Below are 17352 nucleotides of genomic sequence, written 5' to 3'. Positions count from 1 at the left end.
CTAGAGAGGTCAGGAGGCTCTCCCAGGTCATACAAGTAGCCGCCAGAGTCGGAAGTGGGAACTGACTCCCTGCCCAGGGCTCTTTCCACCACCACCCCTCCGTCCACTTCTCCCCGACTGGCAGCTGAGGTGAAGTTTCTTATTTGCTTGGTTCTGTTTCACAGTGATTTTGTCTCTCCATCAGTTTCCTCCCTTGATCCCAGACCTGGCCACTGTCCCCAGGAAGCCGTCAGGCGGATCCTCCCCGCCGCTGGCGCCAGCTGGGACACCTCAGTCAGGCCCTGAGTGTCTGGTTGGACCAAGGCCAGCATGTTTGATGCCCCCCTTGGCCTGGCACAAGCACGCCTCCTGGCAGAGTTCGCCCAGCCTAATCGCTTGTTTTCTATCCCAGCTGCCTGACATATGCCAAACCCATGTGTTGACTCATTGGTGTCAGAGACAACTACACTCAGGCGTTTCAAATTGCCTTTGGTGAGCTCCAGCCAGCAACTGGGACTGTAACTCGTGTATTTCTATAACCCCAGCACTTAACACAGTGCCTGGCTTAGAGTGGGTGACCCATTTTTTAAGTTAAGTGAATTTTAGTGACTGCAGGTACGTAACACAGTAGTAAGAGAAAGGACTTGGAAGTCAGGAGAACTGGCTTTGAACGTCAACTCAGCCCATTGTGTTCCTTGCTATATGTCCTTGAGCAAGTCTGACTCTCAGTTTCAGTTACTTGATCATTTCTCACGTAGCAAACATTCAGGGAGCAAGACCCCATGCTTACCCAGTCTTTGGAGATGGAAGCACACAAGATAGCTATGCAAATGTGAAGGAGATCACTAGATGACAATCACATTATAGAAAGATATTTGGAAGGTTTAGAGGAACCCAGGGAAGGGTGATTAATTTTGCCACGAAGAGTTGGCAGCAGCCTCCCTGAGGTGATGACAGCTTAGACGGGACCCTGAAGATGAGTAGAAAATAACACCCCAAGACCCCATTCTGCCAAGACAGTGACCAGGGAAAAGCAAAACATGTCAAATACAGGACTGGTGATGAGAGGATCCTGTGAGCCAGCTGGGAAGCCAGGTTGGTGACAGTGATTTGCAGCCCGTGTTAGTGATTTCTCACCAAGGTGGTCTTCCATCATGGAATTTCGCAGTCAAAGCAGCACCTCTTTCTTAGATGCATTGACCCTTAGTGTGAGGGTCACTGTTCCAGTGGTGGACAGAAGCTGGCTCATCCCGCTTATAGGAACTGCTTATCAAATGTTCAGGAATTCTGCAAGTTAGTTTTTAAACACAACTTTAAACTTCTATTAAAAATTAAATTATATAAAATCACAATTAAAAACAAAGGTAATAAATAATCGAAACTCATCACATCCTAGTTATTTCATTGTGTCTTCCCATCATCTCTGCTCTTGAGTTTATTTATCATATCCCTGTGGTGGAAATAATATCATATAATGGTGTCTCACTGACCATTTCTTCCCAACTCTGGGTGCAGTGACATCTCACTGGTAGCGTGAAATCATCCATGGTGGAAGTCTTTACACCACAGAAATAGGTAAATGGTACGAATTAAAGCTGCTTTTTTTTTTTTTTTTTTGGAAAGCCAGTTGTTAAATATTCACCAGTGCACCACTGTGGTATCCATTAAACAAGTGGATGAAGAAAGAAAGCATTTGGAAGCCCAGAACTGACCTCTCTTCAGACCTCCCTGGACAAAAACACATGGCAGGAGACACATTTTAGAGGCCTCCACAGAGCAGACTTGCTCACCTCCTTTATTCCAGGGAAGCCTTGATGTTGAACTGGGTTTTCTTGACAACTGAAAGTCATGGTCAAACAGAAGGAGGATGGAAGTGCTTTGCTCCAGGACTTAATTCCTGAGCCAGATGCCTTTTTGGGCAGGAGGTCTCTGTGGCCCACAAGGGTACAGGGAGTCAACTTAATCTTCTTCAGAATCCAAAGCAATCCACAGGAGCCTGGGCTAAAATTACATCTGCTCCGGCTTGCTGAAGCGGAGGTGACATGATGGCCAAATGGTGCTGATTTAATGTTTCCCAATTATCAGGAAGTCCCTGCGGAGAGATGAATCAGTGGAGGTTGGCCTGTGTGTGTTTGGAGGGCAGCAGCCAGGGCAACCCCCAAAGGAAGCCATCCCCAGAGGGCTGGTTATTGTTCAGGCAGAATCTGAAGGCACACGTGTCAAAAGGAGGCTGGAGACTGGCCAGCACCAGGAGATGAGATCTGTTAGTAATTCTCTAGAAGGACAAAGTTCCAGCAGTAAGAAATTCAATTTTCCTCCATTAAAGAAAGCATCTCTCAGTACCGGCTGAATACAATTGATGGAATAAACCTTTCCCATTAGCAGGGAGATAATTTCACATAAATATATTGGGAGACCTTCAGAGCAGGACTGAGAGTCTTTGCTGAGCCTCTTCCGCTTAACTTGTTTGCCATGTAATTGCATTTAGACCAAGGGCCTCGGAAGGAAACCACTGACTGAATTAGCTTTAACCGGATTGTGTGTGGTGAGGTGAGGCAAGGTGGGGTGCTTGTTGCATTGTGGGTAGTTGTTCCTGCCTTCAGAAAGGACAGGCTGACACCGGTGAGCCCAGCTGCTTACAAGGCTGGTGTTAATTGCTTTTCTCATCAAACAGAGAAAAGTTTATCACTCTAGGAAGGTAGAGATGTAGGTACCTAATAAAGCAGAGGCTGAGTTAGAGATTTTTTTGTTCCCACGAATGCCCACAGGCCTCATCAGTAGCTCTTCCCCAGGCCAGGAAAAAAGCCTTGTGATATGAGGTGAATAGAGAAAGTTGTCTGGACAACAGCGCCTGCATCTTTGCCTCAGATTTCTCTTGTCAACAAGGACCGTCTCCCCAGCGCTCTGGCCCCTTAGGATGTTGACACTAGTGCGCAACTTCACTTCCACCCATTGCCAGTGGTATATAGACTGGCCTAGGGTTGGACCCAGAGTGTGACGCCTAGGCTCAAGGCCTGGCTCTGCCCGCACCTCCCTGTGTGGCTTGTGGAGCAAATAACTCAACCTCTACCTATTCTTCCACTAACTCAGTGATTTTCCAGCTGGCTTTTCTTTGGCTTCTCCAGATACTAAGACTCCAGAGAACTGCCTTCAGAACCACCCTGTGGGGAGAAGGGACCCCGCCTCTACTTCATGCAGAGATCTTGTCTTTATTTGTTTTCCACTTTGGCATCCTTATAAAATGTCATCTGCTAAAAAGATTGTGTTTCTGAAATATTTGAAAAAACATCATTCTAGGTGATCCCTGACTGTCTCACTTTTTTTTACTCAATCCACTATTTCTGTTTGTTTGTTTAAACAATAACTTCTTAGGCATTTCCGGGCACTCTAGAGAGGAAAACAGTAGACCTTGACTCTGCCCTCAAAGAGCTCACGGGCTAGTGAGAGGAGAAACATGTACAAGGTGGTAGGGTACCAAGGGGTTTGTGCCAGCCTTTGGAAGAGAGAATGACTAATTCTAATTCGGGGTGTCAAGAAAGGCTTCAGGGAAAAGGCATCATTTAAAGTTGGGTCTTAAAGGATGAGAACGTTGGGAGACGGGTACAAAAATGACATATGAGGCAGATGGAAGAATATTGCAGAGGCACAGAGGCTTTAAACAACATTTGCCTGGCAAGTTTGGGAAAAGCAGATGGCTTGTTGCCTGGAATATAGAAGGAGAGCCGGGGGTGGATACTGGGAGAGGTGGCAGGTTCCAGAATCCACGCCAAGGGGACACTAGCATCTGCCCTTCTCCTGTCTCCAGTGCCGGGTGAGAGGAAGTACCCTCCATCCCGTTCATTTTCTTGAAAGTCCACCTCCAATGAGACTATTAGTGACAGTTGTCACCACTGCCATGTAGGGAACTCACTCTGTGTAAAGATGAAAAACAGTTTACAGAACTGTGGCAGAGCTAAGATTTGAACCCAAGTCGTGCGACTTCAAATTCACATGCACATGTACCCTGTAGCCCTTGGACCAGCTTTATCACCTCGCAGCATAATAAAATGTTCTTAGAAGACAGCCTCTAAGTGAGATAGCTGGAAACATCTCCCAATAACGATTCTTTAGAGGATGCTTTGATGACTTAGACTGAGGTGCTATGAACAAAAGAAGGTGGTATTCATCTTGAGTAGCTACCATGAACCCCTGGGTGCCGAGATACGTCTGAGTGACCTGCCTTCTGTCTTCTGACCTCCAGGGGTTCCCTGCCAGCCAGGGTTCTGAGCATGAAAAGTAGGTCATGTTGTTCTCTTTTCTACCAACAGGCATGCATGTGTCATTCGTGGTCAAGTGATGACATCAGATGGGACCCCGCTGGTTGGTGTGAACATCAGTTTCCTCAATAACCCTCTCTTTGGATACACGATCAGCAGGCAAGATGGCAGGTAAGAGGCCCCTTGTGGACCAGGGTTAGTGAAGGCCCTGCCTTCATGGTCTGGCCCCATCACTGCTGCTGGAATGTCAATGTGCAAAGAGGATGGGACTTGGAGGCAGAGGACTGGAATTCCAGTGCCAAGCTCTGCAGCTCCCTAGCTGTGTGGCCTCGTAACTGACTCTGGCCTAAGTCCCCTCGGCTCTAAATTAAGCAGTTTCTTCTCAGAGTAAGCATGGGGTACCTTGTCCCTGGTGTCCTGTTTCATGGCTTAATGATATAAACTACTGTCACGTAGACCGTTTTCTACAGACCAGACAGCTCCAGAGGTCTTAGGATTCCTGCTGCCTGGTTTCCATCAGCAACCACCCAGGTCTACGGAAGCCAGTCGGCAATGATAGAATTCTGACCTTTAGATCCCTGTGTGAACCTTCAGTTCATCAGCCTGAATGAAGTGAGGTTTCTTTAATCACTCTAGTGCCCCCGTTTGCTGGCAGTGTGTTCTTGGACAAATGTCCTCACCTGTCTAGGCCTTAGCTTCATCTGTTAAATGGTCCCAATACTATCTGTCTCACACCTATGTAGTAAGGATTCACTATGATGGACGGAGAAGCACCATGCACATAGTAAGTGTTTAATAAATCTTAGTTCCCTCCCCTGCTCAGGTCCACTGCTATATCTCCAGGTCTAGCACATAGCAAGTATACAAAAAATATTACCAGTTTATTAAAATTACAAACTAAGAAGGTGATGATCACAGTGTAAGCCATGAGACTATTTTGGAGAGAAGGGGAGAGGAAGGAGGAAAGTGGAATATTTAGGCTGTCAGTGGTGACAAGTCCTCTATTTTTAATAAAGCCAGGTGGTGGCAGTCCATCTGGCTAAGTGTGGGCCCATAAGGTTGATTTTCACTCTGTGTTGGAAATTGTGCTCCAGCCTGATTGATTTTAGCACCTCTTTAATCCAATCTCAGATGTGAACATGGCCCAGCCGAGGTGATAATGAAGGAGAGGCTCATCTGTTTGTAGACACGTGTGCCTCTTAGACGGGATTGGTAAGATTGGCGCGGGGAGCCCTCTCCCCGCTCTCCCCCTCCCTGTGAATGGGAAGGGTCCCAGCTGGAAGAGCTTGGCGCCCAGTCCCCAGGGATTATCTGCCCGGGCCAGGCCACCAATCCCGGGAAGCACCTCAGTGCAGACTGGCACTACAGCATGGAGCAATCTCCCTCGTGCTGTCTTTACCACCGTCCAGCTCGGGGCTGCCTGCTTTATGGAAATAGCAGGTGTGAGCATCCTAGGCAACAGATATTCTGAACATTATTACCTGCTGTGCAACAGTCATCAAAAAGAAGCCATGAGGACTGCTTTTTTTTTTTTTTTTTTGGCCATAAAACTTGTCCATCATTCATGTGAGATGGTGAATCGTCCATCCTTTGCCTGCTGTGCTTGGTTAGGGTGGGTCCAGAAAACACACCAGAGCCAAGTAAGTTTGGTGGCCCTTGGGATAAGCCCACTCAGCACCTCCGGGCTTTGGTTTCTCCTGCTGTGCTGCCCCCGCACTCTCTGCTGCCCCGTGAGAGCAGCGTCCCGGGAGGTTCGTGCCAGCCGTATTTCCTGCACCAGGCAGCTACAGCACACCAGATTAGCCAGCGTTGCTACACTCTAGAGCTTGAGTTTCAGAACAGTTCCTAGCAATGTATTATGGGACTTAAGTTCTCTTCCCATTTTAGACATTGCATAATGTATGAGAACGTCATTCCTTATTCTCTGAGTGTCTGAAGATCCCTGTCTGTTATGTGTGGATGGGCAGCATCTTGCCCATTTTCCTCCTCCTCATCCCTACCTAACTCACCTTCTTTCTTGCCTCTCATACCCCAGGAGAAACTGTGAGGCTAGAGATATAGCCTGGAGATAACAATGTGTGCAAGTCCAGGGACCATGTCTAATTCATCTTTGTATTCCTCACTTTGCAGGTGGGCACCGTGATACTTGCCCTTGTCCAAACCACCTCCCTTCACACACATACACATACACACACACACACACCACCCCACAGCCCACACACTGAAATCCCAGACCTCAAGTCTTAACAAGAGCTCATAAACAGAAAACGGTGGCAGAGAAGTTAGCCGAAGAGATCATTAAAAAGATGGAAAATAGAAGTCATGAGGAAAATTTTGAAAAGAGCAGCGGACAAGAGTTCAGTTCAGGCTCGTTGAATTGAAAGATGGGATTATGCAGAGCACGAAGCCCAGGGAGTGGAGCCCTGGGCTTTTCCCACCCATGACCTCATCCACCCAATTAATAACTCTGCCAAGTGTTGATGATCATCAGCTTCCTTTCATGTGAGGAGAGGGAGGCCTGGACAGGGGACATAATTCACCTCTGGCATCAGCAACAGTGCTTGGAGTGGCCCTCGCTGTTTGGGCTTCACGTGAGAAGCAGGCCTTCCCTTTGAGGTCAGATGCACACCCGTGCCCCTCCAGATGAGCAAGCCAGGCTTTTGGCAAGAGCCAGTCACACCCAGCTCTTGGCAAGGCCAGCCGCCCCCAGCTTGCTCACAGCCTTGAGAATGTGCTTTTCATGTTTGCCTTCACTCCCTCCCCACACTCATGCTTCTGTGAAGAGAGCTTGTAAGTCGGGCCAAAATTCTGTTTGATGCTTAAATATGTTTTGTCCGAGTCCAGATGCTGTTCAGTGCTGTGACAGGAAACTTGTTCTCTGGGTACTTTCCCCAAACCCTGGATATTCTCCTGAAAAGCCAAACTTTCGACTCTTAGTTCAAGACAAACACCTTCCTTGGTGTTTCTCTGTCATTATGTGTTGAAGGATGATGGTACCCAACTTCTTCTACCCAAAGGGGCTGAGTGAGGAGCAGGGAAAAGGACAGAGGACAGAAGAGTCAGACTTTGGTGCTTGGGGACCCAAATCTGAGGGCACCATCTACCAAGAGCAAGATGTGGCACTAGAACAGGACAGTTCAGTGCACAACCCTTGCAGCTTCTAGAGGCGGGGAGAGCAAGCTGGAACAATGAGGCCAACCCCACAAGGTGTGTTTATCAGGGATGAAGGTGAGGTCCTGCAATGGGTTCTCTAAAACCAACTGCACAGGTAAAGGTGAGGTTGACTTAGGTATCGGCCAAAGTCAGAAGGAACTTAGGGTGTTTCATGTACAGCTAATTCAGAAGAAATTGACAGCATCACTCATGCATTCATCCTGTAAACTGTAACCATCAGGCACAGGGCTAGGTTCTGAAAGACAGAGGAATCCACGTCCCCGGGCCTGAGAGTAAACGTGTGATTCCAGGGCAGTGTGATGTGGGCTATGAGGAGGAGTGCTAGAGGTGCAGTGGGAACCCAGGGGAGGAACGGGAAATCTGAGTGAGTAAGGACTTAGCAGGAGCCCTCCATCCACAGAAGCAAGATGAAGACAGGCCTTGAAAATGCATCTTAATAGAAATAACTAAAGGAATTTGTCCCAAGAGACATCACAGCCAGGAGGTGGCAGGTAGAGAGGATCACTGTTTCCAAGTCATGAAGGACTGTCAAAGGCAGAGGAAGACTGTTTAGAAGTCACCCCAGCAGGTGGAACAAGGCCCAGTGGTTGAGGAGCTGTAAAGAGAGGTACCTGGGCTCAGTACCCACCCTCCCCCGAAAAAAGTCATAACAGTCAGAACTAACCAAAGATAGGACAGTCCTCCTGGGGGCATAGCAAGCTCCTCATCACTGGAATTGTGCAAATAGGAACCAAATGGCCCCATCAGAGTGATTCTGTAGAAGGGACTTAAGCATCATATTTGGAGAGGGGGCCAGGTCAGATGACCATTGAGTTCCCTTCCAGTTGTTCAGCTGTTACTTGATTTTAAACTTTCCATTTTGGTGGGGTGGGGGAAGGGACACTGAATTCTGGTCTGAATTAATCTTCTTGCACATTGAACGTGGAGCCTTAAGTAGCAGCCACACACTTTCTTGGAAAAGCAGACCTAGCCCGCAGTACTAGTGATGTACCTGGGCCTACACCTGGGCCTCCTTTCCCATCGTCTATAATGTGAGCTCATCTGGCCTCTGATCACGTAGGTGCAGAACGCTTAGATCTGGTGCTCTATGGGGGTTTGGATGGGCAGGTGCCCTGTCAGGTTTGTCTGCACGTGATGGGAATTAATTTGCCAGAACCAAAACAGAGCTGCCAGCAAGTTTCTGGCCATCCCCGGAGGGTGATGAACAAAGGCTGGGTGACCAGCTCTCAGGGATACTGCCACAGAGAGCTTATCTCAACTAGGAGGTTGAGACTCAGTCTCCTGGTCCCCCTTTCACTTCTAAGATACAGTGATCCTAATTGTGCCGTCAGTAAACTACTTAACTAATTTGTAACTCTACAGGCCTGTGTTAAGTGTCACAATCAGAGATGAAATTGCTGTAGAGTCATAAAATCTTAATGCTTAAGAATAACCCATTTAGACCTTTGCCTTTTACAGGTGAGCACATTAAGAGTCAGAGAGGCTAAGTGACTTACCCAGGATCACACAGTAGCCCATGGCAGAGCCAGAACTAGGCTTCGGGTTCTAACACAGGGCAGGTTTGTTCTGCTTTATTCTGCTGAACTTTCACTGGGCTTCAGCTCTAAAAGGCCTTAAGTACCAGGAACACCATAGCAGAGGCTGAGCAGCTGTCCTGTAACTGGCAAATGACTCTCTATAGCAGTGGTTACTAATTTGGCTTTGGCAAATTCTCTGTGGTGAATCACTTTCAAAATACAATGCTTTCTGGAACCTCTGTCCCTCTTTGTGGCTGCAGTCAAGTCTTGCAGGATTTAGAGTCTCCCTCGACAAGTACTCAGATCCTTTGGTGTAATTTTTTCTCCTTGCCCCCCCCCCCTTTCTCCTCCTCCTGCTGCTGCTCCTCATCTCCTGTGTCCTGCTCCTCCTGCCGCTCCCTCTCCTCTCCTTTTCACCCTCCCCTCCCAAACAGCTTTGACTTGGTCACGAATGGCGGCATCTCCATCATCCTGCGGTTTGAGCGGGCCCCCTTCATCACACAGGAGCACACCCTCTGGCTCCCTTGGGATCGCTTCTTTGTCATGGAAACCATCATCATGCGGCATGAGGAGAATGAGATTCCCAGCTGTGACCTGAGCAACTTCGCCCGCCCCAACCCCGTGGTGTCTCCATCCCCACTCACGTCCTTCGCCAGCTCCTGTGCAGAGAAAGGCCCCATCGTCCCGGAAATCCAGGTATACTCTGCTTTCTGAACTGCGTTTCTCCATGCTTTGATTTCGTTTGGCTGGGGTGGAGGAGGATCTCAGTGACCGGGGAAGGAGAGAGCCCATCAGCCCATCATCCAGAATCCAGCTGCCAGACCCCACAGGCGTGGTGTAGGGCTATGATGGCCACCCGCGTACACACTTAAAACACATGAGCACTGTGCACTGCCTGGCACACTCCAGCAGGTAATACATTCCCACTCCCTTTCCACTCTGCCGTCCAAGTCCCTTCCACTTCCCTTCTCCCCAGCCTCCAGTGCTCCCCCTCTTTCCCTATTCCTGTTAAAAATAGCGATGTTGACAGTTTCTACCAAGACGAGTAAGACAGAAGGTCCCAAATGTTAGCATCATACTAAGGATTAAATGAGAAAATGTATATGGGATGCTTGGCACAATGTCTGGCTCCTACTAAGTGCTCAATAAATTTTAGCCGTTATTATTATTAACATTATTTTACACACACTGCCTTCAGGCCAATTAAGGAGTGCCTTGGCTCGAATCTGGACACGCGAGTGCTTTACTTAATTATCATTAAAAGGAAGTAATTTGGAAAAATGCATTTTAATCTGATAGAAATCAAGACAGATGCTTTGCTGAACAAAGCTGTGTGGAGTTGAATTTCTTCTGCCCTCCCGGCCGAATTTCTCATGGCAGAAACGGAGCCTGGGGGGGAAGGGAGATGGCGCAGAAGCTCGGGGAGAAGCCCCTGTCGTCCCACTGGCCTCACGAGAGCTCTGGTGATGACGTGCAGGTTCATGATGGCCGGTGCTGGTGGAGCGGGGCGGGCAGTCCTGTTTGTGTGTAGTTGACGCCTGGCTGAGCAAGCCCATCTCTCCGCTCTGCCCTGCCGAGTGGCTTCAGTCGCCAGCCCACAAGCAGGAAACAACCATTTTGGAATTCTCACAAAAGCCCACAGGTTGAAACCTCACTCATTTTCAGAGATTCAGCACTTGTCTCCTGTCTCAACCGCCAGGCTGACCTTTCTTCAGAGGCGGTTGTCAGTGGAGACAGAGCTTGCTGGAGAGAGGAGCAATTTGATACTTGGCCCTGGTTCAGCTCCAGCACATTTTCCCAGGAGTGGGACTTAGGAACAAATGAGGTTAAAGGTCCCCCTCTCTCTACAGTGCTCCCTGGTCTGGGTGTCTACAAGCCCAACTGGGTCACAAACCTTGCTTATGACCATATTCATGAAATACATGGAAACAAACTCTCTGGTTTTCCTATTCCTGTCATTAGCTAGCCTTTGCAAATACAGGGTTGCGTGCATGTTAAAGAGTATGTTAAGGAAAGTAAGTATCTGTGAGAGTGTCAGGATGGCTCTCGAGCCCTGCTTTGCCTAGAACTTATAAGCTGAAATTTATGAAAATGGCTTTGATATGGGCCCAATCCCTAAAATTTTGTGTGTTCAGGAGAATGGGGGGCGGGAGTGGAGTTCACAGCCACCTATGACATGGACAGAGAGGAAAAGGCTTTCTTTGTGAAGGCCCAGCTCCCCTGTGAACATGAGAGTAGAATAATCGTCGTCCTTTTAATGGATACGTTAGCCTCAATTGATTTAATGTCCCCTTCTTGAAACAGAGCCCAGAGCATCAAGCTGATGAAAGTTCTCCGCTTTGTTGCCATGTGCCTGGGCATCTTGGCATTAATTTAAACTTGCCATCTTGAAGCTGAGTCTGTTGCACCAGGAGACAAAGTGCTGCCTCCCCCAGCGCTCCACTCCCGGAGCCCAGCATTGGAGCCCGCAGACTCCTGATCTGTCCTCTTTCTGTGGGTGAGCCGGGGTGTGAGCCGCAGGTCCTCGGCCACCTGTGCTCCCAAACCCTGCGTCATGGTTTGGTCAACGTCTCGTAGCCTCTGTTTACCTTCCTGAAACAGATCGTGCTTTAGGAAAGTTGTGAGGGAGAAGCAGTCCTTCTTGCTGAGGCAGCCGCCCACACTAGTCCGAGGGGAAGGTCCTGCTTCACAGTGCCCCCTGCTTCCCGCACCGCCACCAGCAGCAGCACCGCTGCTTAACGTTTGCGCTGTACCCGCTATGCACTGGGCACTTTATATAAGTGGCCTTACTTTATCGTCACACACTAGTCCAGTGAGGAAACTGAGATCAGAGGTTCCACGAGTTTTCTGGGATGCCAGCTAGTGCAGGAGGGGCGGTGGCATTATGACAAGTATTTTACACACATTGTCTTACCGGGTTCCTCTCAGTAATGCAGTGAAATGAGCATCATCATCCCTGCTGAAAGGAGGGGGAGCCTGAGGCTCAAGGAGGCAGGGAAGCACCACGTGAGAGCTGGCCCCGGAATCCAGGCCTTCGGAGTCTTATTTTTCTCCCAGTTCCTTCCTCCCTTCTCTTCCTTCTCTCCCTCCACCTCTTGCTCCTCTTCACACTCGGCTTCCCCCTCTTCTTTCTTCTTCCTCTCCTGGTTCCTGCTCCTCCTCCTCTGCCTCTTGAACACGCAGAGTACCTGCGTACGTGGGGCTGTGGCCACCTTCCCTCTACCAGGGATTGATTCCATGCCCGTCACCTGCTGTGCTCTGTCTCTAGGCTTTGCAGGAGGAAATCGCCATCTCCGGCTGCAAGATGAGGCTGAGCTACCTGAGCAGCCGCACCCCTGGCTACAAATCTGTCCTGAGGATCAGCCTCACCCACCCCACCATCCCCTTCAACCTCATGAAGGTCCACCTCATGGTGGCGGTTGAGGGCCGCCTCTTCAGGAAGTGGTTTGCTGCAGCCCCAGACCTGTCCTATTATTTCATCTGGGACAAGACAGATGTCTACAACCAGAAGGTGTTTGGGCTCTCAGAAGCCTTCGGTAAGCCTCCCAGCCGCGGGACTCAACGCCACCCCCAGAGACAATAAGGCAGGGGTGGGACGGGGCTTTTTTCCCACTTCCTTTGTTTCTTCTTCCTCCCTTTCTCTTCTCAGAAATACCTAGGGTCTAGTTGGCCCTCAAGACCTTTCAGTAACTATCCATGACCTAAAAGAATGTATGCAAAGACCTCCATGTGGAAAACTTGACCATTATAAAAAGGGGTTGCAACACCAAAAAGGCCTTTGAAGAGCACTTGGTGGTATGTGATGGGCTGGAGGAGGCTGGTGCCACAGACGTAGAGCCACGTGGACACGGCCCTGCCCCTGCCACACCCCCGTGCCCCACTCCCTGGTCATCAGGCCTGAACTCACACATAAAAAGATGGGAGTCTGGAGCTTCTGGGTTTCTTCAGATTTACTGAGGTGCAGAAGCTAAGGTTCTTTCCTCATCAGACAGCCTTTTTGGACTCTTTACCTCCTTGCCGATCAGAGAGTCTCTTGGCTGATGTGATTGCCGTCTCTTTTCAAGGTGAAGCAGAAGGTGACTGCAGCCTCACCTGGAGTCCCAGCCCCGTCAGACCTTGGGCTTCCAGGGCCTGACTGCGCTCATCTCAGCTTCGGGATTAGAGCCGGCTCCCAGGAAGGGTTCAGAGCTGGCCTGTGAGCAGCCCTAACCCCTGCAGAGCTAATCCTGCAAGCACTTAGAGTAACAGCCCAGGAAATCCCTTCTCATCTTGAACCTTACTCCAGTTTCATTCCATTTCTAGATTCAGCAAAGGCAGACAGAGAAAGCAGAGAAGTAGTAATGAAAGAAGAAAGGGAGGGAGGAAGGGAGAGGGGGATGAAAGGAAGGGAAGGAGGCAGGCAGACAGGCAGTAAGAGAATGTCCGTCCACGGAGCACTTGCTCTGGGCAGTGTGCTCCCTGCATATTGGTATCTCGTTTAATCCTCACAGCCACCCTGTGAGTCAGAAATTGTCCTCAAATTCTGCATGAGGAAGCTGAGGCCCAGAGCGGTGAAGTGATTTCCCAAGGATGCACAGGGAAGGAACTGAGCTGGATTTACGCCTGATCTCCCCTGTAGTTTTGCATCCCCCTCCTACCTGACAAGGACACATTGGGAGCAAAAATGCCATCCCTCACTGTTCACGGTCCCTTCTGTGAACCAAACTTCTTCTATGGTCTCTTCAAAAACAGTGAAGCCTTACAACCTCTTCAGATGAAATGAGCACACTTAGTGCCCAGAGCCAGTTAAAATGGGAAGTGTCTTTACAGGGACTGAGGTTTACTTTCCTGAAATGACAGGGGACCAGTAGGAGGCATAGTGGCTGCTTGAAGGGCTCAAGGTCACAGGGAAGAGGTCACAGGGACATCTGCCAGCCTCATTCCCTCCTGCCATAGATGGCCAGCAATCTTTTATGGCACCTAAAGGAAACTTTAAGGGGCTGCCAATTGTTAATTCATATCTTGAGCATGTTGTAGAATATTACCCCGTGGAAATGGTCTGCATAGAAAGATACTTGGAAGAAATGGCATTCCCGTCTCTGCCAGTTCCCTTCCATACAGCAGTCATAGGGCTTTTCACAAACCCAGCCTCAGGGTGCCTGCCATGGTGAGTCTGCATCTCAGTGACCCTCTGAGGAGGCCTAGATTTATGAAATAAAAGTGAAACCGGGGATTTTCAAGTTTTGAGGCCACAAAGCCACTTCCAGTTTTCAAAGTACCCTAACTGAGCTCCTTTTCTATGTATGGATGTTTTTCCTTTATTAAAGTTATATGATGTTCATTAATAAAAATGTGATAAATGAACAAAACAATAGAAATAAAGTCATATGTATTCCTATAAATAAATATAACTACTTAATAACATTAACATTTATTTTCTTTTTTCATGTATATTTTTTAACTAAGAATAATACTGTACATAACCAGTCTTTTCAACTCAGCATTACCCCACAAGCACTTACCATGTCACCCCACGATCTTCATAACCATAATTTCCAGTAGCTGCATTCCTGGAGTGGATACATTTGGTTTGTTCAACCTCTTACCCCTTTTGGACCTTTAGATTACTTTCAACTTTCCACTATTACTACTAATGCTACAGTGAAGACTTTAGTGCCTGAAGTATTTTCTGTACTAAAGTTATTTCCCTGGAATTGATTCTCCCAGGTCCTTCTCAAAGTATTCAGAGCATTTGTTTAACATTTCCCAGTAATAAACGATAGCTCTTCAAAAAAAAAAGATGTTAGACTTGGCCTCTCTGTGTATGTGTTGCACATAGATCTGGTTCCCACTTCGAAATCTGGTCCTTCTTCCTTTTCTACAGAAGACAAGCGGGGGCCTTGCTTGCAGATCTAAGGCCAAAGAAGAGGCTTTGCTTACCTGTGCATTTTCTGCCTTTTGTTTTCTACAGTTTCCGTGGGTTACGAGTATGAATCTTGCCCAGATCTGATCCTGTGGGAAAAAAGAACAGCAGTGCTGCAGGGCTATGAAATCGATGCTTCTAAGCTGGGAGGATGGAGCTTGGACAAACATCACGCCCTCAACATCCAAAGTGGTGAGTGGACTTTCAGGAGCCAGGCAACGGGTGTGGCCCATGTCCCATATGCTTTGTGCCCTGCCAGACAGAAAACACACACTTCCAGTTACACAGGCTCATGTGTGATCAGTTGGTCAGAAAGACTAATCACAAATATTCCTTGGGTACCTGCTCTGTGCTTGTCACTGCCAGGCACTGGGGATGCAGAAATGAAAGGCCTCAAGGGTTTACACTCTGGGCAGAGACCAGCACTTCCCAGGTGACTTCCATGCTGTGCCATGGACAGTGCTGTCACTGAGGGAAGCTGGGGACACCATGAGGACGTGGAAGAGGAGCACATGACTCAGCGTCTTGGTTCAGCAAGGTGTCTCTTTGGAGAGAACCTCCGAACTGAGTCTCAAAGGGTCTGTAGGATTAGCCCTGTATATCAAGTAGGGAGAACATTCTTGGCAGAGGGCACAGCATGTGCCAAAGCACTGAAGCCTGAAAGAAGAGTAATTGGAGAGAGGGTTCAGTGTGGTTTGAGCAGAGGGTGAAATGAAGGGAATAACAGAAGCCTGAGCTGGGGGCTTGAGCAGCTGGGGCTCCAGGTAAGAAGATTAGGACTTTTCAACTCCATCCAGAGGCAAATGTCAAGCCTCTGGAAGGTTTAAAGCATGCGAGTGACACATCAGATCAGAATTTTAGATAGCTCCCTCTGACTGTGTTCTGGGATGGGATGAGTAAAAATGGTCGTAATATCAGATTGCTCCTGCCTAATCTGTAGCTGCAGTGAATGCCTATCAAAGCCACTGCATGGTTTGTTTGCGGGGCAAGGAATTGACAAACTAATTCTAAAATGTATGAGAGAATAAAGATTTGTAAATAGCTAAGGCAGTGTTTAAAGTAAGAACAACAACAACAAAAAGGCACTTGCCAGATGGTAAGCTATCTTAGACGAACCATAATACCTAAAACTGTGGGCTGCCACAGAAACAGATAAAGAGATTCCATGGGGTAGAACAGGGAGTCCAGAAACTGACCTGTGAGTAGTAGTTAGGACTAGGGCTGGCCAGGATTGTCAGAAAAGGCAAAATAGCAGAACTGCAAACAAGTTAAAAGTTTGTTTCTCACTTCCCTGAGAGGCTGGAAGTAGGTGATCTAGGGCTGATTTAGACCTCTGCAAGGTTGCTCTACTCAGGACTTCATCCCCAGGGTCATTGGCCCAAAGTGACTGCTTCAGCTCCAGCCTTCACATCTACTTTCTAGCCTGCAAAAGGGAGGAAAAGCCCTTCCACTCTAAGGACACCTCCCAGCAGCTGCCTACACCACTTCCACTTCCATGCCACTAGACAGAATTTAGCCCCCTGCCAAGTGCAGCTGCACACGAAGCTGGGGGTTGTAGTCCCAGACGGTCATGTATGGAAAAACTAAAAATGATGGACTCTGTAACTACAGAAGAAGGACAGGGTTTAGGATGGATTTCCATGGATAACTACAGGCTTCTGTCACATACCATGTGTACATTACGAACCTGGTATATAATAGAGGTAGCATCACATATCAGTGGAGGGTGGCTAGGTGTTTTGGAAATTGGTATTGAGAGAAATTGGCTCGATCTGTGGAAAACAACAAAATTAAATTCACACTATATACAAAATAAGTAAAAATCTAAATTTGAAAGATAATACTTTAAAGTTAATAGAAGAAAATTACAGAATTCTTTATGATCTCAGAGAAGCATTTCCTAAAACCTAAAAATGCACAAACATTAGAGTAGAAAAATGATTAGGCTTCATAAAAATGAGAGGGGTCTGTTCAATAAAGGACAAAGCTAATAGATGACAGCCTGGGAGAAGATTCTTGTGACCATAAAAACACAAAAGTCATTCAAGCTTCAATATGGAAAGGATGAGGCCTGAGGCAGGGAGCAGGCTGCAGCCTCCTAATTGGAGATAAAGGATGATCTGGGCCTGAAAAGAGGCATTATAGATATGAGACATAGCTCACATGTCATAGAGGCCAACCCCATCATATTGCTGGTGGGGAAACTGAGGCCCAGGGGCAGTTAAAGCAGTGAAGAGACCCATGCAAGATCGGCATCACCCATTAGTCCCAAAATCAATGAAAAACTCATGTCTCCTAACTCTACCTTGATGAGAAGAGACTGAGTTTCCCTTGTGCATTTCTCTGAACATTTTTTGGCATCCACTGTGTGTCAGGTTCTGTGCTAGGCACTGGGGATGCAGAAGAGAAAAGGCCGTCTCCACATGTGAAATTGTCTCACTCTAAAGAGAGAAATCTAAGTGCAGTGAAGAGTCCTGTGCTGTGACAGGGACCTGGACTTGGTACTGTTTGAGAGGCAGTGGAG

General features: G+C 48.1%; 1 protein-coding gene across 11 annotated transcripts in view; it reads left to right on the top strand.

The window, feature by feature from the left end:
• TENM4 (teneurin transmembrane protein 4) overlaps window positions 1-17352 on the top strand; it is a 743689-nt gene that overhangs the window by 669229 nt on the left and 57108 nt on the right. For all 11 annotated transcript variants that reach the window (XR_012509759.1, XM_074372753.1, XM_074372746.1 and 8 more), the window contains 4 exons: window positions 4287-4406; window positions 9361-9622; window positions 12195-12462; window positions 14877-15020. Coding sequence is in view for 10 of the 11 variants with exons in the window: in XM_074372753.1 (XP_074228854.1) it covers window positions 4287-4406; window positions 9361-9622; window positions 12195-12462; window positions 14877-15020 (794 nt within the window). In the remaining variant the exon portion in view is untranslated. The remainder of the gene's footprint in view (window positions 1-4286; window positions 4407-9360; window positions 9623-12194; window positions 12463-14876; window positions 15021-17352) is intronic.

Source organism: Camelus bactrianus, chromosome 10 (assembly GCF_048773025.1).
Source record: "Camelus bactrianus isolate YW-2024 breed Bactrian camel chromosome 10, ASM4877302v1, whole genome shotgun sequence".
NCBI lineage: Eukaryota > Metazoa > Chordata > Mammalia > Artiodactyla > Camelidae > Camelus > Camelus bactrianus.
The sequence above is the reverse complement of the archived record's forward strand: the minus strand, read 5'-3'. Positions and strand labels throughout refer to the sequence as shown.